Genomic DNA, 20,676 nt, shown 5'->3' with positions numbered 1-20,676 from the left:
GGAAGCAGCCCACGGCCCGCTCCCACAGCCGGGCCCGGGGCGCTCCGGGACACGGGCTCCGAGCTCCGGAGCGTTGGGGACGGCGGCTGCGCCGGGACCCCCGGCCGGGCAGCGCTCCCCGGCCCGGGCTGCCCGTGACGGGAGGGGAAGGACGCGGCACCCGCGGGCGGCTCCTCGGTGCGTCCGCAGCGCCCCTGCACAGCAGAACCAGCTCTTACCTGCTCTCCTCCTCCTCCTCCTCATCCGCCGTGACCCCTGCGGACCCCAGCAGCGGCTCCCGCCCGTCGGGACGCGCCTCCGGAGCGGAGCCCGCGGCCGCCATGGCCCCGCAGCGCCGGGCCCCGCCCGCGGCCGCCTCACGCACGCCGCCAGGGGGCGCCCGAACGCGAGCGCCATGGGCGCGTGAGCCGCGTCCCGTCCGTGTCGTCCCCGTCCCGCCCTTCGCCCTCCCCTATTCCTCCTCCTCCTCCTCCTCTTCTTCTTCTTCTTCCTCCAATTCCCGCTCCCGCCCTCCCATGTGGTGCCTCAGCACCGGCAGCGCTTCGGGTGAGCAGCGGGTGACCTTCGCGGGCTGGGCCGGGCTGGGGGAGCGGTGCCAGAGCGGAGGGCGGGCAGGAGGGAGCTGCCCGAGCCGCTCCCCCTCACGGCATTGCCCGGCCCGGGGCGAGCTGAGGCGGGCGGAGGGGTGGCGGTGGCCGCGTCCTGCCTCCCGCCGCCCCTTCCTGCTGGGGCTGGGGCTGCGGATCGGGGGCATGGCGGAGGTTTGGGATCGCAGAGGTTTGGGGTCGGGGAATGGCGGAGGTTTGGGATCGGGGGGGATGGCGGAGGTTTGGGATCGGGGAATGGCAGAGCTTTGAGATCGCACCTGCCCCCTTGCAGTGCTCGGGTCAGGCTGGCGGGGAGCTGCTCGCAGCCCTGCTTTAGGCCCCGTTGTTTATGCTCCGGCTCCTGCGTGCCCGTCCCGTTTTGTGGAGTTGTTGTGGGGCTTGTGTCTGCCTTGGCGTGACTTCTGTGTGATTTCTTTCATTCCTAAGCAGGCGTTTCTTCTATCAGAAAAGGAGCTGGCGTTAATTGTAAGGGAGGTTTTTTAAATAGAGAGAGGGAGGGTAGGGAAGTTGGCAGCTCCGCCTTCTAAAACAGCCTCGGTGGTTTTTTCAGGTAGGCTTTTTCACATCCATGTATAGAATAGAAGCTACACTGTGGGCCTTGTACTTTGCAGGGCTGATTTTCTTGTAACCGAAGCTCTTTGCACGGATAAAAACCAAGAGCTGACCTTTTACGTTCTGGGTTTTGGATGAGTTTATGTGTCTGTTTCTGTGTTTCTTCTTAGCGTGCTTTTGCATCTGCTGCGGTTTCCATTCGCAGCTCACAGTTATGTAAAGCTTTCTGTGTTAACAGTATATTCATTCAAGATTCATGGCACAGATCGTGTCTCTAGGGCCACACAGCTCCACAGCATCGTTATCGGGTCACTGCTTCCAGCTGACCTGTCTCACAGTGGGATCGGGATGTGGCATGGGAGCTGTCAAGTGGAGCAAATCAAGCTGAATTCTGAAACGGCCTTTCCTGATTCTCTCATTCATTTCAAATCCTCACTGCTGAAATACTGCTGTTGATGTGAAATTATAAAACTTCAGCCTCCAGCAGCTGGATTTGCCTTTCCTGGCACTAAAGTTGTTTGTAGTTGTCTTGCCATGCAGGCGTGGATGAGCAGTGACTGGAGCATGTCCTGCCCTTTTGTTACAGAGATACAGTAGGGGCAATCCTCACACATTTTTTTTTATCTCACTGATATTTCTGAGAGGTTCTATGCAGCATACTACACATACTAGGAATATTTTTAAAATTTGATTTAGTGTTTCCTGTACTCTTTCCAGTAGTGCTTTTATCTTGATTCTGATTAATTGCAATATCATGAGTTACTTCAGAGGCTCCATTCCATCAATGAAGCAGAGGAGAGGATGAGAGAAAGCTTTTGCCTCAATCAATATTACATTTAAATATAATGCACTTGCCTAGAAAGTTGTTTTGGCACTCCCTTGGTGCAGCAGAGAGCTTGTCAGACCAGACTTTGGACTCAAAGCAAAATCTACATCTTCATGTTTTAAAACAAAGCATCCCCACTGTGACTTTCTGCTCATTTCATGTATTTGTTTTTATCCTGTAGTGATTGAACATCCTAGAGCCATTGTGGCTTTCTAGAATGCTGGTTCTAAAATTCAAGTGCCTATAATTTCTCTTAATAGTAATTTATTCTAGGTTTTCTCTAGAAAGAGAGTTCTCCTTTTTATGCTGTATATTGATTCTTAAATGCTCGCTTTCTAGAAGTGCAGAGGAATGTTTTTGTTAATCTGATCACAATTTTGACTTGTTGTAGTCAAACAAGTTTATTTTTAAAAATGACCATATTAGAGTGTGACAGAATAAATGCTTTTGGATGAAAATAAAATTTCAAAAACCCAGAAATTAAATTTCACTACTTTGGAGTGTGATGAGCTTATGGAGTACATTTAGTATGGAGAGATCTGGAAATAGTAGCAAATGCCTGAAGTGAACTCAGTAACCAAATGTTTGATTATTAAATCTGCTCTTTTCTTAGGTGCACACAGATCCTGGACTTTAACTGAGTAACCTGTATCCTGCTGACCAAGAAACCAGATTTAAATTCTTCTTTTTAGTTGTATTTGTTTGGGTTTTTTTTCTTCCTTCTTCCTTGGAAGAGCTCAGCAGTGGCTCCCTGTTCACTTCAGTAAGTATTGCTTTGAAAATAATACTTAGCTTGCCTAAAATCTTGGTAGACTTAGCTCTGTTTGAACTGGTGTATTTGTAGAAAGAGAAATGGTCCTGGCAAGGATTTTGAGGGTGTGAGTTTGATAAGAAATATCAAAATTGGAAAGGAACTGATAAAATAAGGATTAGGATGTTAACCGCACCAAGGAAGGCAAGATTACAAAAATGAACTTTCCCTGCAGCAGAAAGCTTCTTCTGCTTCCCTCCTTCCTCTTTCTTACAATCCATGAATAAAATAATGGAGATTTTAACTGCCTTGGTTTTACCTGTGCTTTTTCCCCAGATGCCAGTGTGCTGCTAATGGGTGTAAGTAAATTAGATGTCTTGTACCGAAAGCTTCTCCTCACTAAACTGTTCATCAGAGGATGGGGAAAGCCAGAGGATCTGAAAAGGTGACTTGTTCAAAAGTAACAGCATCACTGAAATGTTACATTAAAGGAAAATAACCCAACCCTTGAAGTAGCAACAGTAATTGCTATCCTGTATTTAAAATAGGAAAAGTGTTGAAGTTGGTTCTGTTCCAGAAATCATGTGTTTCTGTACCAAGGGAGTAACTGGATTTAAAAGAAGCCTTTAAAGGATTTGCAATTTTTTTTCTGTTTAATGAGGATCTTCTTGAGAGAATGTCTGTGTGTCCAGCTAAGTTTTCACTGGGGTTTATCTGATGGCATACTTGTAACAGCAGCTCTGCAAGTGTTTTCCAAAAGCAAAACTTGACGAATTTCTGCAGAAGAATTGTTTCTGTTTCACATTAAAGTGGTTCTTGCTATCTTTCTGTAACTTCCTAATTAGTTTTAAAAGTGTAAGATTTAATCAGAAGTTTCTCTCCCAGCCCAAAGTAGCAAAGTCTTTCTTTTTAGTGGTCTTTAAAATAAGAAAAAATGGAAGTATCTCTTAATTTTTTAAGCATTTGAGTATTTTTATTAATTACTATTGAGATAAAGTTGACAAGTTGTATTTCTTAAGTATATAAAGTTGAGCATTTGTATTTCTTGAGTATAAAAATGAAGTGACAGTATATATATTCTGCATTGTGCAGTGTTTAGATAAGAAATTATAAACCTGCATTTAATAAGCTCACTTTTATGTATATGAAAATCAATAAAGAAACATTTGAAAACTACTGAAATAAAATTTTGTGCACTGGATAGCAGTGGAGTTTTATGGGAGGTTTTTTTTTGTTTTTAAGTCCATGTGCAAGATCTGATGTGGAAATGGCACTTGGATTGCTTTGTGTGCCTCTTCAGTTGATATTTCTCTTAAATAGCAGACTTTCCTGCAAAATGGCAATCTTGGCTTTGGTTGGAGTAACCAAAACCAGTGAGGTTTGTTTTGCTTGCAGCATTTCTGTGTTCTATCCCATGTGTGTATCCAAAATGGGATGCTTTCATGTTATCAACCCCTCTCTTTGGAAGACCTTGGGCTTCCTGGTGAGACACAGGCAAGTTGCAGTGCCCCATCCCCATCTCCCTCCAGTCTCCATCCAGGGAGCCTCTGCCTGGTGCTGCTGCTCCCCAGTTGAAGGCCTGCCTGGGCTCTGCAGGGTGATCACACCCACACCAAGCAGCACCAGGGGAGTGTTGCTGGTGGCAGCAGTGACATCAGCTACAGTTCCTTCTTCATCCAGGGGAAACCCCTCTCCCAGCAGATCAAAAGTGAGGGGGAAGCAGGAGACAAGCTGGTCTGAAAAGAGGAAGAGATTTGTTCTATTTTTGCCCTGACTGGGAGGATGATGAGCTGTTCCCCAGCAGCCTGGCTTCACCTGGATGAAGAAGGAGGAATGCTGTGTCCTTCTGACTCCTCACACTGCCTCGTGGGAGGAGGGGTTTTATTTGGTTTGTTAGCCCATCACTGTGATGGTGAGTGATCATTATTCAGTCTTATCCAAGACTGAGTGACAGACTGCTCTGCCTAATCTGAAATTTTGTGTGCTCACCCTCGATGTGGTGAATGGTAATATCCAAACTCTTTGTCTTCAACTCATTAGCAAGGGTTGGAATTCCTCAGCAGAGGTGAGATTTAGCCTTCAGTATGCACCTAACTCTAGAAAAAACAAATGCAGTATTTTTTGAAGTTTTATTGTCAAACAAAGCATCTCTTCATTTAGCTTACCCTCCACACTCACATCTCACATCTTTACCTTTGCTTGCTCAGAAATACTTAATGCACTTGCTGTTTTCTATAAGAAAAGCAAAGAGCTCTTTTTTGTGTGCTGATAAACTGGATTTTCTTTCCATTCTTTGGGTTTTCTGTGGTGTTGGGGAGGTGAAGAGGTCATTTCTCTGTACTTTTCACTCTTTAGCTTGTCAGGTAAAATGTGTATTTGTGAGCACAGCAATGAGCAAGTTATGGAGTATTTAAGGTTGAAGGGGCCAATGTGAGGGCATCAAGTCAAAATCCCTGTTCAAAACCAAGCTGAATTTGTTTCTTCAAGTCTCTTGGCACTTCATCCCTTGAGGATGGAGATCATTTATAGTTTCCCTGGGTTATTTTTTCATGTGCTTAACTGTGGAAGCAATCTTTCACTTTGCCCCAGGAGGGATTTGTCACATTGCAGCACACAGCCATTGCCTCTTGAATGCTCATGTCCTTCAGTAATCTTGTCCTCTCGCTGTGTACCTCTGAGAAGGGTTCTGTTTTATTTACTCTGTGTGGCTCTGCAGCCCATTTAACCAGCAGAAGAAAGCAACCAGATTTGCCTCTTAGTTTTCTGTTTCCCAGCAAGGTTCCTGAGACTTTTTTATAACTTAAAAGCATCCTGTGGTGGCCTGATTAATCTGTAAATGCAATGCTGGCTTCATAACTTTTCTTTGTTTGTGGCTTACTTTAGCTCCTGAAATTTTATATAAATATGTCTCTTCTTTTTTTTAGATTAAAAGTTGAATCTTCTCTACTTGTTTCCTTTCAACAGAATATTTGAATTCAGAAAGATTATTGGAAACAGGGAAAAATGCCAGAAGCTGGTTTCCAAAGATTACCCAGTGTTCATTGACAAGGTACTTCAAAGCAAGAGATGATGTGATTTAACTACATTTATTTTCCTAAGGGTATATAAAGGTGAAATAACTTGGTGCTTAACACCAGGCTACTTTTAGAGGCTGCTAGAAGAGAGTGGAAGGAAATAGAGATTAAAGCAGTGCCTGCACAGATACTTTTTTTCCCCCACAATAGCTGGGCAGTGAGATGTCAAATGTTAAAACTCCAAAAGTGTTCAAAACTTAGTCTGTGTTATCAAATGTATTTAAAATGGGGCAGCATTACACCTTTGTTTGATTCCTGTAAAAGGTTATTTAATAATAGCAAAGTTGAAAACAAGTGTTTTGACCCTGTTGATAACAAAATTTTAGGAGTAGGCCTCAGCTTTTGGGTTTTCTAAGCAAGTTTTTTATGGTGTAACAAATCCTACTTTAGGAAATTTGCTTTCAGAGCAAGTTAAAGACTGACAGAATATTTATTGCTATTGTCCCATTGTCTCTGCAGGTTGAGGGGCAATCAGACTGTAAAATCCTTGAGGGGCACTTCATTTCCCCCTTGGCTCATTGTGTGCCAGGTATCCTGCCAGTGGAATCTCTTGTAGCAAGGTAAGAGAAACCAGCAGGTATTTCTGAAATTAGTGCTGCAGGGAAATAATGGTCTGTAAGTCGTTTTATTGTGCAGCTAATTGATTGCAATGCACACAATCTTTAAAATAAATCTTATTTATGTGATAGTTCAATCTATGTATTAAAAAAAATATATCCACTAGCAAAGTATTACTTTTTTGCTTTGGTGGTTTGGTTTTGGTTGTTTTGTTGGTTTTTTTTTTTTTAGTGTAGAAATCTTATTGCACAAAGCTGTGGAATACCCTGAGTTTTTTGAATTGTTGGTTTGGGTTTTACAAATGAGGGGGATGCTGGAAAAGAGGAACAGTAATTATTGTTTTATATGTAGCAGGAGAAGCTGTTTATATCAAAGCATATTGTGTTGTATTTGAAGGAGCCTTTCCAGCTTTCCATTTCCATTGAATACAAAAATTTTGTATGTGTGATAAAGTAACAAGCTTATTGTATTGTAGCCAGAGAATCTGGTTCCTTTCTTACTTGGCATACAAATAAAAGAAAGTGAAAAAAAAGCATTCTTACAGCAAACTGGAGGCTCCCTAACAGTGCTGGTTTCACACTAACACTTCTTTGCAGATGAGGAGTGGGTTTGCAAATGGAGCAGAATTTCTGTTTGCTTTTAGTTTGGTGCTGAACTGTCATGATTAATCTTTTTTCCCAGACTTTGTTTGTTTCATAACATAAACATAAAAGTTGAGTTTAAATTTAAACATCAAACTGATACTCACATTGGAAATTTTGTCAGTAATTCTGGTTGGTTTTTGTATGTGTGCTTAAGCATGGAACATTAAGGAATGTGAGAAAAACCTTGATTGAAGAAATCAGTTCTGTTCTACCTCTACTAGTTAGAGAAAGAAACTGTTAACATTACCAAACTAATTAGTGCCACACTGGACAGTGCAATATGCTCATTGTTTCCTTATCTCTGCTCTCTTGTGCTTTGTAGCCAAGTTATGATAATTGTTACTTTGGCCAGAATTGTGACCGTTTGGAAAGTTGTACAAATTTCCCTCAAGATGTACAAATTTCCCTGAAATTTCCCTCAAGATGTACAAATTTCCCTGAAATTTCCCTCAAGGTGTACAAATTTTCCCCAAATTTCCCTCAAGATGTACAAATTTCCCTGAAATATCCCTCAAGATGTACAAATTTCCCTGAAATTTCCCTCAAGGTGTACAAATTTTCCTCAAATTTCCCTCAAGATGTACAAATTTCCCTCAAATTTCCCTCAAGGTGTACAAATTTCCCTGAAATTTCCCTCAAGGTGTACAAATTTCCCTGAAATTTCCCTCAAGGTGTACAAATTTCCCTGAAATTTCCCTCAAGGTGTACAAATTTCCCTCAAATTTCCCTCAAGGTGTACAAATTTCCCTCAAATTTCCCTCAAGGTGTACAAATTTCCCTGAAATTTCCCTCAAGGTGTACAAATTTCCCTCAAATTTCCCTCAAGGTGTACAAATTTTCCTCAAATTTCCCTCAAGATGTACAAATTTCCCTCAAGATGTACAAATTTCCCTCAAATTTCCCTCAAGATGTACAAATTTCCCTGAAATTTCCCTCAAAATGTACAAATTTCCCTGAAATTTCCCTCAAGATGTACAAATTTCCCTCAAGATGTACAAATTTCCCTGAAATTTTCCTCAAGATGTACAAATTTCCCTCAAGATGTACAAATTTCCCTGAAATTTCCCTCAAGATGTACAAATTTCCCTCATGAATATTTCCTGAAGTGTGACACTCTTGTAGGTGACAGTGCTCCATCTTGTGGGGAAAACAGTGGTGGCTCAGAAGGGATTTTTTTTTTCAGTAGTTTAAATTGTAAATAAGTAGCAGCAGAAGACATTAATTGATTGTTGTTGAGTGCATAGAATAATGTCATGGTTTGTATGCTGGGGTTTTGATAATTTTTTTATTTATTACTCATCTTAATCTTCAATTTCAGCTGTTGTGCCTTCAGGAGAAAAATAGCAATGATGCCTAGGAGAGCTGGACATGCTTGTTTAGGCTGCTCTTTATCTGAAGTTGCATTTCTCCACTCTGCAAAGTTTAAATTGTGATGATGAGGTAGTAGTCTTTTTTAGGAACATGATCTTTCATCTTGGCTCCTTTTCTTGTTTGGCCTTTCTTCTGCCCTACTTTCAGATTCCTTTGTTTGCTGAATGTGTTCATGACAAATGATGTTGCTGAATTGCTGGCAGTTTGCCTGCCTGGGTTGCAAATACTTCTGCTGTTTTGGTTTTGCTTTTTAATTAATTTCTCTTGATGCAGCTTGTTAATAAATATTCTTACTCTGCTAAAATAGACGTTTTTTTCTCACAGATTTCAGTTCATCATACCCAGAAGATGGAATGGCAAGCACAGACCTGTGTGCATTCATTTAGCAGGCACTGGAGACCATGTGAGTGTAGAAAATGTAAAATTAATTGTTATTGAGAAATGAAATGATAAGTTTTGCCTTACCTCTGTTGTTTGTGCATCTTGTCTTCAGCACTTCTGGAGGAGACGCACCTTAATGGCACGGCCAATGATCAAAGAAGCCTCTATGGCTTCCCTGCTGCTAGAAAATCCTTACTATATCCTTTTGTGGAAAACACAGCAGTTACTCTAATGTCCCCTCTGGGAGCTAGAAGAGTTACCACACTCATAAAAGATCAACTTTTTGGTACCCAGTGGGTAGGAGCAAGGAAAGTATGGCCATTATGTGAAGCACAATTCTATGGTGCCTCAGGTAACTTCTGGGAAACTTGCTGTTACCACTTCAGATTTAGGTGGGTTTTTTTAAAAGCAATCAAGTTTTGTTCTGTTTCATTAAATAGGATCTCAAGTTACACTTTTTTCCTACCCATGTATCTGACAGCAGTGAAATGTTGCAAACTGCACCATTGAAATAGATTGAATTTATTGCAGTGACAATTAAACAATGGGAGTTTAAATTACAAATTTCAATTAATCCATGCTGTTTATCCAAATTATTTAAAACCTTTTTTACTTTCTTTAACTGGAATCTTTTACATGGCTGTAGAAAACCTAAGGATCAATTGTAAGTATTCCTGTTACATTTATGGATACCATGTGTTTAAAATACTGCTTTTCTTTTCTTCTCTTTTGAGCCAATAGTTGTTTAAACTTTGATGGCTTATTAAGAAAAAAACATTTCAAAAACCACTTGTAGCCTGCCTATGTGAAATTGGAAATTGTCTGCTCTTTGCTAAACTGCTTTGGGTGTTGTGTTAGGGGATCTCAGGGATCAGGGAAGTTTGCACAAGATGCACTTGCAGTATGAGTGAGATGCAAACATCTTGTGTGAGTACAAGCCAGGGCCATTTTATATTCCTGACTCACAAGTGCTGCTGTTTTATTTCAGTCAGCTCTGAATAATCTTTGCTCACATAGCATATTTCCATCATCATTTACATAATAAATGATAATTGCTACGATTTTGCTTTTCCAAGACCTTTTAGCAATTTGCAGGCATATAAACCTGGTGTCGATTGGTTGTTAGTCGGGACACTATGCAATATTCAGTATTTTACAGGATTTATTTCTTAAATTGGAATTGGCAATTGGCAGTCTTGGTTTTTTTTAGTTTTTACATTTTTCAAACCACAGATTTATTATCAGAGTTCAGCAGGATGCGTGTCCGAGGCAAAGCTTTGTCTCCCAATATTTCTGAAAGTCCAAACATGAGTTGGTGTTTTAATCCTTTTTAATACTAACTCAGACATTTAACATGACTAGGAGACACAGAAAAGGTGTTTTTTGTAAGATTGTGGGACAGTGACAGGAGGAAGCTTGTGCTGGAATACATCCATTGGTAGGTTAATTCCCAGTACTGGGGACTCTAATGCCCAGTAGGTGATTGTCACTCTCCAATGCAGGGTCACACAGCACCAGTGTAACAGGTGGCAGTGCTCAGTAAATACAGCAGCTGCAGAGGGCTGAGGAATCTCACTGAGCTGCAGCAGAGAATTGCATTAGGCTGCAAATGCTGCTCTGCAGCAGCTCTGCTCATTTCTGTGTGACTTCACAGCGAGCTTTGTCCTTGTGCTTCTGAGTGTCGCAAATGTGACGCTGGCACGAGAGGCCAGGAGCCCTTTGTAACCTGGCTGTGGGACTGAAAATCCTCAGCCCCACTCCCCAAGTTAGAGGTCTGTTATTTTTAGAGTCCCTCTGATGGCTCAGCCAAATAGATTTCTACTTGTTTTGTGTCTTCTGTTGTTTTAGTGCTTTGCAGTACACTGCCTGAATTTCTCAATACCGTGACAAACTTCCCACTTTACAGTTTCAGTCTTACAGTGACACTGATGAGTGCTTCCAAAGCTGACATTCTGATTGCTCTTCAAATGTTGTGTGCAATTTTTCAATGGTGTAAAACAGGTAAATAAGAAAAAAAAAAATCCTTGTTTCTGCAAATAAGCTAGTGTATGCCTAGGGCTGTATCACTTTGATTCTATTTCTAAAATATCTGTTACAACTTTACAGGACAGAATATTGCTACTAGTGAGGTGCTAATGTTGGTAATTGTTTCCAAAAGACAAAGCTGTCAGTGATATTACATTAAAAGCATAGGCAGGTGTCTATCTCTAGTCCTCATTTAGACAAAATTTACAGGTGTCAGAAAATCTGGGCTTGCTTTTTCCTCCTGTTGAATCAACAGGAGTTCAGCTCCAAAATTCTCTGAGATTGTGCTGAAGCTGTGTATAAAAGTCTGTATAGAATGATAAGAACTGTCAGAGTCTAATCTTAGAAAATAAACCCTCTCTTTTCCTTTTCTGGGGAGAAAAGACGGTCATGTTTAAAAAATGTCTCGGACCTGTTTGTGATGGGAGGAGCTCTAATTCTAGAATCGGCAGCTCTTTTGCACTGGCTAGAGAGAGAAGGCTATGGACCCCTAGGGATGACTGGAATATCCATGGGAGGACATGTAAGCTTTTATATCTCCTGTTCAGTAATTTTTTCTTTTAACTTCTCATTTGATCATGTAGCATACGGAAATAATTTGTTTTACAATGTTGATCTCAGAAGTGCTTTAAAATAAACACTTGGAGTCATGAGAAACAAATTGTTGGCAATTCTCCTGTTCTGTGGTGCTGAATTAGTGTAATCCTTAATATGTACTGACAAATCATAGAGCCCTTTGTCAGCCATCTCCCAGCAGGCTTAATAAAAATATAAACTTCTCACATAATTGTTTTTTTTTTCCACAAGGGTGGGGGGCAGAAATGTTTGCTGAAAGAAAGTCTGCACTGATTGATTGCTAATTCTCCCTCTTTTCCTCCTTTCTTCTTGCTTTAACCTTTGTGTTTGAATGCATTGTGTGAAGTGCCCCCTCTTTGTAGGCATGTTGTAATTGAGGTGATTTTTGGTGTCAGTGATCGTTGGTACTGAGCAGGGATTTCTGTGGTGGGGTGGATAACATTTTCTGTGTGACACTGGGCATGCTCAGACTGAACCAGCAGGGGATCACTGAGGAAAGAATAATGCACAGTTAAAATGTTACTGCTTGTGTCTCTGCAGCTTCTCACAGCTCTGAGAGACACAGGGGCAAAGCTGATTAAAACAGGAGCTCAGTAAATAATGGTAATGGTAGTGTTTCCCAAAAGGAAAATATTCCCCTAAAACACAGTTTTATAACTGTAAATGTCAGAAATGTACAGAGCACCTTTGGTTTACATCAACATCACCCTGCTGAATCAGAAAAGTCTGTGAAATAAGTGATATTTGATGTTGATCCTCTACAGAGTGTGTTTTACAATGGAGGGTTGTAAGCATTGATTCAGTTCCACTAAAGGGAAGAGACTTCTACTGGAGAGAATCAGAACATAGATATGTGTGGTTCTTGTAACTTTTTATTAATAAAAATAATTAGAATAGAATTAGACTTCAGTTGCATAAATCCACTTACTGGAATATCTAGAACAGACACGAGATGTTTATTATTAATAAAATAAAATTTGTCAAGAACAGATCATATGGGGAAGTTTTGTACATTGCACTTGATTTGGCTTCTTCTGGGATAAACAGAATAGTCACAAAAATATGTTCTGAGAACTAATGCAAAAGTAAGTCATAATAAGTAATAATTTTTAAAAAGTAATAATTCAAACTTAAAGGACATAAAAAGAGTGCTCTTAACATGTTGAATTACTTCTCCTTCAAATTTTGTTTCCTGTATACAGATTTTGAAAGTAAAGAATTTTAAATAGTCCTTCTCATAGATTGCCTTTGTTTTGCCTTGAAATATACTTGCAAGAGCTTGGTGGAGAGCTTTATAGAAGTTTTTTTATGGTTTTAAACAAGTAATAGCTTGTATTAGTTTTTATAATTATAATGATAATTAATGGATTACAAATATAATTAATTGAATTTTAATTGTAATAAATGGAATATTTAGTAAATATCCCATGGGGAATTCTTATAACCAAATGATATTCAGCCTTGAAATGAGTCCTTTCCAGAGCAACATTTCTTTTTTCAAATATCATTGGAGAGTAGATAGTAACTTCTAAACAGGTGAAAGTATATCCAGCTGCCACAGCCCTTAACTCTTTGGCACCACGTGTTTCAGGAATACCATGTCAACAAAGAAATTGAAGATGAGAGAGTTCTTTTTACCATATTGTGAATTCAATATTAAAATGTGTAATAAGTGCCTTTGATTCTAGATGGCTTCACTGGCAGTGACAAACTGGCCCAAACCATTGCCATTGATCCCATGTCTTTCCTGGTCAACAGCCTCTGCAGTCTTCACTACGGTAATTAACAAATTCCAAAATACTTTTTTTGTTAATATGCTAGATTATTATCAGAAATGTAAATTAAAATATTTGGGCTGGCCACAAGGGTGGTGGGATCCCATGTCTTGTGTTATAATATGTGCTTGTGCTTTGATTGCAATAGCTCTGAGGGCTGTCTGGGAACAGGATTGCACTGAAAAAATCAGGACAGGAACAGGTGAATTTCCTGCCTGTATCATTATTTTAGAGTGACCTCTGGGTTTTACTTGTAATCCTTGACTTGAATACTTCTGTTTTTCATCTCAGGGCGTGCTGAGTAAGGCAGTGAACTGGAGAGAGCTGGAGAAACAGTATTTCACACAAACTGTGTATGAAGAAGAAATCATTCAAATGCTTGAATATTGTGGAGTAAGTATGGTTTATTTTACTAATATTTACACGTGCAAATCTAGCAAATAATGCAACTTCTTTTTACTTCCACTAAAAGCAGACAGTTCTTAGCTAGAACATACTGGCATGTTGCTTCTTTATGCTTTGATGAATTTAGTCTTTGAAGGAAAAACTTGAAAAACAAAACTAATATTTTGGTTGTATTACGAGTTTAAAGTGTAGCCCGTGCTACAAGCCTTTCCTTTGATCACAGTGTAATCTGCAACATAAAATATGTTCTATCAAAATTCTGATAAATGCCTTTTTTTTTCTTTTTCCCCTAAGATTCTTGCCTTTGTCATAGCTCTTTTTCTAATACCTCACAGCAGCAAAGAGGAGCAGATAGTTGTTACTTGGGCACTTGCCATTTTTAAGTCAACTGCACTCCACCAACACTGATGGAGAAGACAAAATGAAAAGAAGAAATGTTTTTCAAGATGTTCAGCTTGTGTCACTCTAGTATTTAGAGGCTGTCAATTTTTCAGTCTTCAACATAAGATTAGACCTGGTTGCATATGTTAATTTTTCTATAATTATTATTATTAAGTCATTTAAGCTTAAATGACTGCAATTACAAATTCAGAGTTTAATATAGAAAGAAAAACAATTGTTTATATCACAAACTTCTGTATATGTAAGTACCTCCTGCATTCTTTTAAACTGACAGAAATGTAGAATGAAATTATCAAGAGGTTATCATGATCAGGATTTAATTGAATGACCTGCAAGCTGAAAATAGAAGTGAGGAGTGCTAGTAGTGTCTTTTTAAAGTTTTAAAAAAAAATTTAAATTATGACCTCATCTTAAAAATAAAATTACCAACTGATTTAAGGAAGAAACCCTTAACTGTTGTCTTTGTTCAGACGGATTCTTTCAAGATGGGCCAAGACTTTGTGAAGAACTTCCCTGACAGTGTGGACAGTCTGGCAGACGTGGACATGACTTCCAGAATATTCAGCTTTGAGTCCTTGAATGACACAGTACCTAAGGAATCTGTTCCCAGCTTTGCCACAAATAGAAGTGCTCTAAGTGCCTCTTCAGAAGGACTCTTAATGCAAGATGCTCCTAAAATGCAGTGCATAAATCAAACCTTTTCCACCAGTAGCAGTAGCAATAAAAACTTAACCAGCCCACAAGGACACAGGATAAACACAAGGAGAAGGAGTGACACTTTACAGAGGGAATCCTTAATGTTCATGAAGGGAGTGATGGATGAATGTACCCACGTAGCAAACTTCCCAGGTATGTATCTCTTTGTTTCAGTGTGGAAAGCTGAATAAAATACACTGGGGAGGAAGGCATTTTCTTAAGTGTAAACCTGATGGCATCTTTGCTGAAATAGTGTCTGTTTACTACTCCATTTCCTAATTGTTTGTCTGTTCCTTCTTGATGGCCAGCTAATGAGAAAGTTAATTCAATAATTGCCTCTCAGTATCTTTGCACATTTTTCTCCTCTTCCTTGCAGTGGCTTTTTTCAGATATGAATTAGTGCAAATTTGTATTATCTAAAGGAAGAAAACACCTGTGTGATGTGAGTAATACCTAGGAGTAATAAATTTTAATTAATAAGGTTTTTCAAGCAGAAATCTCATTCTGACTTAGGATAGAAAGCAGCCTGCATAACTGAGCCCCAGGTTTGAATGATGCTGCCAGTAAAAACATTTTGGGGGTCCTTCTGCAGGCTGCTGAATGTTTCCCAGGACAGGCACAGCATACAGGGGGAGCTGTAGTCCAGCTTTCCTTGGCCAAGCCCTTTGCAGCAATGCAAACAAGTGATTGCTCCTAGAGCCTCCTTAAAAGGTTCTGCTGGAGTGGGGGCTCAGAATTCCTTTTGTGGTTTGGCTCTGCATGAACCTGATGCTGAAGGCATCTCCTGCAACGTGCTTTCACTTCAGACACAGTTATCTTTTAGTGTCAGAGCTTTCTTGGTACTGAGCCCCTGTGCCACCTCATTTCTTAATCCTGGCGTTCTGTATTCCATTGTACAAGTGTTCAGATTTAAAGAAGTGTTCCAAATAAATAAAAGGAAACACAAAATAAAAGGAATCTACACCAGTGTAGATTCTTTCACTGCTAGCCAGAGGATGTTTTGTGATGAATACCAGTGAAGTGCTTTCCTTAAAGCTTTTAAAGTTATTTCAGTAGACAGAAAAAGCCCTGTAAGTTTTATTCCATGTGCAGGCTTTCTTGTTTATCTAGACTTGCCCAGGTATCACTTAGCTGAGCACTGACCTTTCTGGGAACTAAAAAGGATCTGTGACCCTGCTGCACTTGTCAGTGATGGAGTCTATTGTGTCAGCAGTCTCCCAGGTTTTGTCTGGGAGACTTTGCTTTCCCTGCCAGGGTATCCTTGGAGCTTCAGAAAATCTGCCCAATGCTCAGATTTCATGGAAAATTGAGTGGAAGACTTGAATTTATCTTAGCTTTGCATATTCTCTATATATGATTTAGTATGAAAGAAGGAAGGGTTTAAATTATTTGTGATACCCCACTGCCAGACATCTTGGCTGGTCACCCTTTAACTTATCACATATTTTCTTTTTGAAGGAGAAATGTTCTGTGTTCAACATAATTTTGGTGTTATTTTTCTCAACATCATCCTGCTAGTAATCTGATTGGTGCAGTTCTGCTTATGAGTAATAAATATGTATAACGATATGTTGGGATTTTTATATTGCAAGTAAACCATGTAGGAAACAGAAAAGAAAGTGAACATAGGCTGTACTTTCTGACCTCTTGTATGAAAAGTTGTCTTTTTTCCTCCTTGAGGGGAAAAAATATATGAAACTTCTACTCTGTTGAATTCCATAGTTCTTTTTGCCAATAAAAAGGGATCTCAAAGAACTGACATGAATGCTCTAGAGTTTTGTTGATAAGGGGAAAGAGAATTCTCCTGTCAACTTCACAAGTCTTGGAGGAATTTCTGCTCTAGGGGTGGGAAGGGTAAGGGCTACTTTGTTTTTCCACTGATGGCCTCACCACTGTAACATCAAAAACCAGATAAATTCTGCCGGAGACTTTACAACATGCAATTTTATTAAAGCTTCAAATAATTTCACTTTTTGTGAAAACAGCATTCAGACACCAGAAATCTCAGCTGTGTTTCTATTTCTTAGCCCAGATGAATTCAGTTGTGCTTTGTTGTCCCTTAGTTCCAGTTGACCCAAGTTTGATCATAGTGGTGCAAGCCAAGGAGGACGCGTACATCCCTCGCACCGGCGTGCGCAGCCTGCAGGAGATCTGGCCAGGCTGTGAAATCAGGTATCTGGATGGAGGTCATGTCAGTGCCTACCTCTTCAAACAAGGACTCTTCAGGTGAGCTGAACAGAACAGGTTAAAATTAAATTTTAGATTTCATCAAAATTCAATAAGTAGCGCTTGCATGAATTTGTGCCTTAGCAATGTCAAGCTTTGATTTTCTAAATATGGTTATGTAGATCAGTTTTGTGAGGGCAGTTCTGGCCAGGCTGTGAAATCAGGTATCTGGATGGAGGTCATGTCAGTGCCTACCTCTTCAAACAAGGACTCTTCAGGTGAGCTGAACAGAAAGGGTTAAAATGAAATTTTAGATCTCATCAAAATTCAATAAGTAGTACTTGCATGAATTTGTGCCTTAGCAATGTCAAGCTTTGACTTTTAAAGATGGTTATGTAGATCAGTTTTGTGAGGGCAGTTCTGGCCAGGAGATCTGGCCAGGCTGTGAAATGAGGTATCTGGATGGAGGTCATGTCAGTGCCTACCTCTTCAAACAAGGACTCTTCAGGTGAGCTGAACAGAAAGGGTTAAAATGAAATTTTAGATTTCATCAAAATTCAATAAGTAGTGCTTGCATGAATTTGTGCCGTAGAAATATTAAGCTTTGATTTTTCTAGACAGTTATGTAAATCAGTTTTATGAGGGCAGTTCTGTAGTTCTCAAAAAGTTAAATACTTGTGCTGGTAATTTTAAAATACAAAGGATTAGGAAGACTGTACACATAATTTAGGAAGTCTAAGCAAGAACAAAAAAAGAATAGCACTATATCAGGTCAATGTATGCTAACCAGTCATTTATTGCTATTTAAAACTTCAGCCTCACTTTTATGATAGTTGCTCAAAAATTTCAAGCTGTGCATGTCTATGATGTGTTTGAGTAGAAAACTCCTAATTCATCTACATTTCCAGTTGCATTGAAGTTGGAAAATAGTCCCACTCATTCCTGAAACACAAATGTATTACTAGATTGAAGTGAGAGAACCTAGAAATAAAGGAAGGAGAAAATACCACCTGATACCACATTTTTACTGACACCTTTTACTGAAGTTGTGATGATAGCTTTGTAGACATATTTGTAAATAAATGGAAAAATGCCACTTCTATCTGCCTTTTCCCAGATCATACAAATTCTGTTCTCTTTTCCTGTTTCAGACAAGCAATTTACGACGCATTTGACCGCTTCCTCCAGAAATACACCATGTGATCTTTCTGATGCATTCAGACTGATCTCATTTGTAATTCAGCTCACTGGAACTCATGTTTGGAAAACAAGGCTCTTGTAGTGTTGAGCAGATGGTCACTGACTGTTGTAGGTAACAATTAGCAGAAGTGGTGAAGTACCAGCATTGCTTTCATTACAGCCCAGTGCCATTCTGACACAGCTGCTTCAGCGTTACCTGTGAAAACACAGCAGCAGCTTTTGTCAGTGCATGGATGGTTCATGTACTCCATGTCTAATCAGGTGGTGTGTTCCTTCAATTCTGAATAAATTCTGAATCCTGTGTCAATAGAAAACAAACCAATCAAGTGTTGGAAGGGTGTAAATGTGCTGTGGGCTAAGCTGCTCCCTTGTGTTTGGTGCAGTTTTGGTTTGTTCCAGATACCTCGGTCACCTCTCGCTTCCTCATGGCCTTGCTCTTCCTGTTGTGTTGTACCGTGGCTTTGCCAGCACTCAGCCTCTTGTGTTTGTCACTGCTTTTCTCTTCAATTATGAATTGAAAATGAGCCTCAGCACCACATCTTGCAAAGAGAGACTTTTCCTTGGATTGTCAAAGTGAGAGAGAGATGTTTTCATTCAATACGTCTGTGAAGTTTTCCTGCCACTGAATCAAACCGTGCCATTACAGAAGGATCATGTAGCAATTCATCAACAAAAAACTGGAATAAGTGAAAATCAAGTGTCTGGTAATTAATTGTTTACATTAATTCAGTTGGATAACATAAGCTTTCAGGTTTATTTTCTTTTTTTGGATTGATAGATGAAATAGAAATATCATTTTACTTTCTAAGCAGTTAAATTGACAGCAGATTATATGGTGCTATTAAGACCTGTTAGAAATACTTCAACAGATGTCCTTTCTAAAGTGCACTCAGTGCTGATATGCAAAATACACTTGCACTGTATAATTTAAAAGAAATGTGAGACTAAAGGTTATTGAAACAGTTAGGTTTGCTCCTTATTTTTCAACACTTGTCTAATTGAATAGGATGGAAAATAAAGAAATTTGGATTTTGAACACATTTAAGAAAATCCAAAGTCTGTTGTTTCCTCTTTTGGGATCAAAAATGCCAACAAATTACAGCAGAATAAAAGGTTGTCATGTACCAACTGTGTACTGTACCAACTCTCCACATCTTTTTTTTTTTTTTTTTTTTGTGGTAATCTCCTATGACATTCTTTTAAAACCAATCTGCAGAGAAATTGAAAACTGTAACACTTCAGTATTTAAAACAGTTACAACCAGGATTATTCTGAAACAAACAGAAAAATGCAGCCATTTCTCAGGATATGTGACTTCTGCACCTTTCCAATCAAGCACTTTTCATCTCCATGGTTACTGTAAAGCTTTTTAGTAGGCAGAGTATGGAGCAAACAAAGCTCAGCTGATACATTCTCTTGGATTGTAGTCAGGTAGGACTAGTAATCACTGTTCATTTGAAAATCAGGTGTGTCCAGATAAAACTGAAGAGAAACAATTCTGAATAACCCAAATGATGTAACATACAAATTTACTGAAAATATAGAAGAGATTCTAGTCTGTTGGAAGTTAAATTGCTTCTTTCAAGTGGTTTTTCATTATTTCTTTGGACAGTGTTGGTTTTGTATATGGGGAGCAAGTGTGAAGTGACTAGCACATTTAAACACCAAACATTTGAAATTTTGTTTGAAATTAAATATTAGTAAGCTTACAAATTTAAAATTGAGTCTTGATTAAAAGATTCACAGGGTTTACAAGCATATTCATCAACTGAGAGTGCTTTACCAGAGCACTGTCTGCTGTTCAGCAGCTTTTGGAGCTCTGACTTTTTAAATGTAATTGTGTGCTTTGTGTCCAGCTTCTGTTGCAGCTATGAGAAAGGGAGATAACTGATGGCAAGGGAAAAGGCTTGAATAAATGCAAGAGAGAAAAGACAGATTTTGTAAAGGCCAGGAGTAAGCACAAAAAAAAAATCAACTCTGCTACAAAGTATAACATGCCAAAGTCAATATTTTCAAAGCGCACAATACTGGGAATTACACAACTGATGGGAACTCTGCATCCTGAGGTTCGTGTCCCAATGCTATTACTAACAAGGTTTAACCTACCAAAAGGGCACAGGGGGAGGTTTAGGATAATGCCATCCTGCTGTGAGAGTGTCTCTGGGGACAAATGCTGCTCCTGGTTCTGACAGTGTCTGTGGGGACAAGCACTGAAAGACAGGTTTCTGACAAGAATAAGGAATTGCACTTTGTGACTGAAGTTGTGTTGCCAAATATGAAAGCCCAGTAAGCATTATTTAAGGAATTTCTCAGGTTAGAATAACAAAAAAAGGAAAAAAATTAGCTCAGTGGTTTATTTCTGCCACTTATCAGACATAGGGAGATGGTCTGGGAATGGGGGAATCTTGCTGTGTATGTGTTTTTAATCCTTGGAAAATCGACTTTTTAAATCATATTTTAAGGTTAAATCCTAAGAAAGTATAAATAATCCATTTTGATGTTAAATGACAACATGGTTTTAATCCAGGAGTTGCATGAGAGAAATATTGTAATAAGGTTTCTTCTGTGTAACAGGTAAACCATTCTGTATGTCTTAAATTTATTGTAAAACTGGCCTTGGTAATTTTTTGGTTTTAAATTTTTTCAATAAAAATCCTAAAAACATT

The 20,676-nt window shown here is 39.4% G+C and overlaps 2 protein-coding genes across 4 annotated transcripts in view; one reads left to right on the top strand and one right to left on the bottom strand.

Moving 5' to 3' along the window:
- The window catches only part of MFSD8 (major facilitator superfamily domain containing 8), an 11,122-nt gene extending 10,745 nt beyond the window's left edge, over nucleotides 1-377 (bottom strand). The window contains exon 1 of the mRNA XM_074542008.1: nucleotides 219-377. Coding sequence (XP_074398109.1) covers nucleotides 219-322 — 104 coding nt within the window. The 5' untranslated portion in view covers nucleotides 323-377. The remainder of the gene's footprint in view (nucleotides 1-218) is intronic.
- On the top strand, nucleotides 375-20,676 carry ABHD18 (abhydrolase domain containing 18). 3 transcript variants are annotated; one of them, XM_074542009.1, is made up of 14 exons: nucleotides 375-546; nucleotides 2,600-2,749; nucleotides 3,074-3,182; nucleotides 5,702-5,786; nucleotides 6,271-6,371; nucleotides 8,709-8,787; nucleotides 8,878-8,964; nucleotides 9,404-9,429; nucleotides 11,175-11,313; nucleotides 13,055-13,144; nucleotides 13,433-13,534; nucleotides 14,419-14,797; nucleotides 16,708-16,870; nucleotides 17,962-20,676. In XM_074542009.1, exons 3-14 carry the CDS (start codon nucleotides 3,091-3,093, stop codon nucleotides 18,011-18,013), a joined length of 1,395 nt encoding a protein of 464 aa, XP_074398110.1. In that variant the 5' UTR covers nucleotides 375-546; nucleotides 2,600-2,749; nucleotides 3,074-3,090; the 3' UTR covers nucleotides 18,014-20,676. The 3 variants fall into 3 exon arrangements, with proteins under 3 accessions (XP_074398110.1, XP_074398111.1, XP_074398112.1); XM_074542010.1 differs by lacking the exon at nucleotides 375-546 and adding an exon at nucleotides 611-761; XM_074542011.1 differs by lacking the exons at nucleotides 375-546; nucleotides 2,600-2,749; nucleotides 3,074-3,182; nucleotides 5,702-5,786; nucleotides 6,271-6,371 and adding an exon at nucleotides 8,365-8,453.

The sequence above is a fragment of the Zonotrichia albicollis genome, chromosome 5 (assembly GCF_047830755.1).
Source record: "Zonotrichia albicollis isolate bZonAlb1 chromosome 5, bZonAlb1.hap1, whole genome shotgun sequence".
In the NCBI taxonomy this organism is placed as follows: Eukaryota; Metazoa; Chordata; class Aves; order Passeriformes; family Passerellidae; genus Zonotrichia; species Zonotrichia albicollis.
The sequence above is the reverse complement of the archived record's forward strand: the minus strand, read 5'-3'. Positions and strand labels throughout refer to the sequence as shown.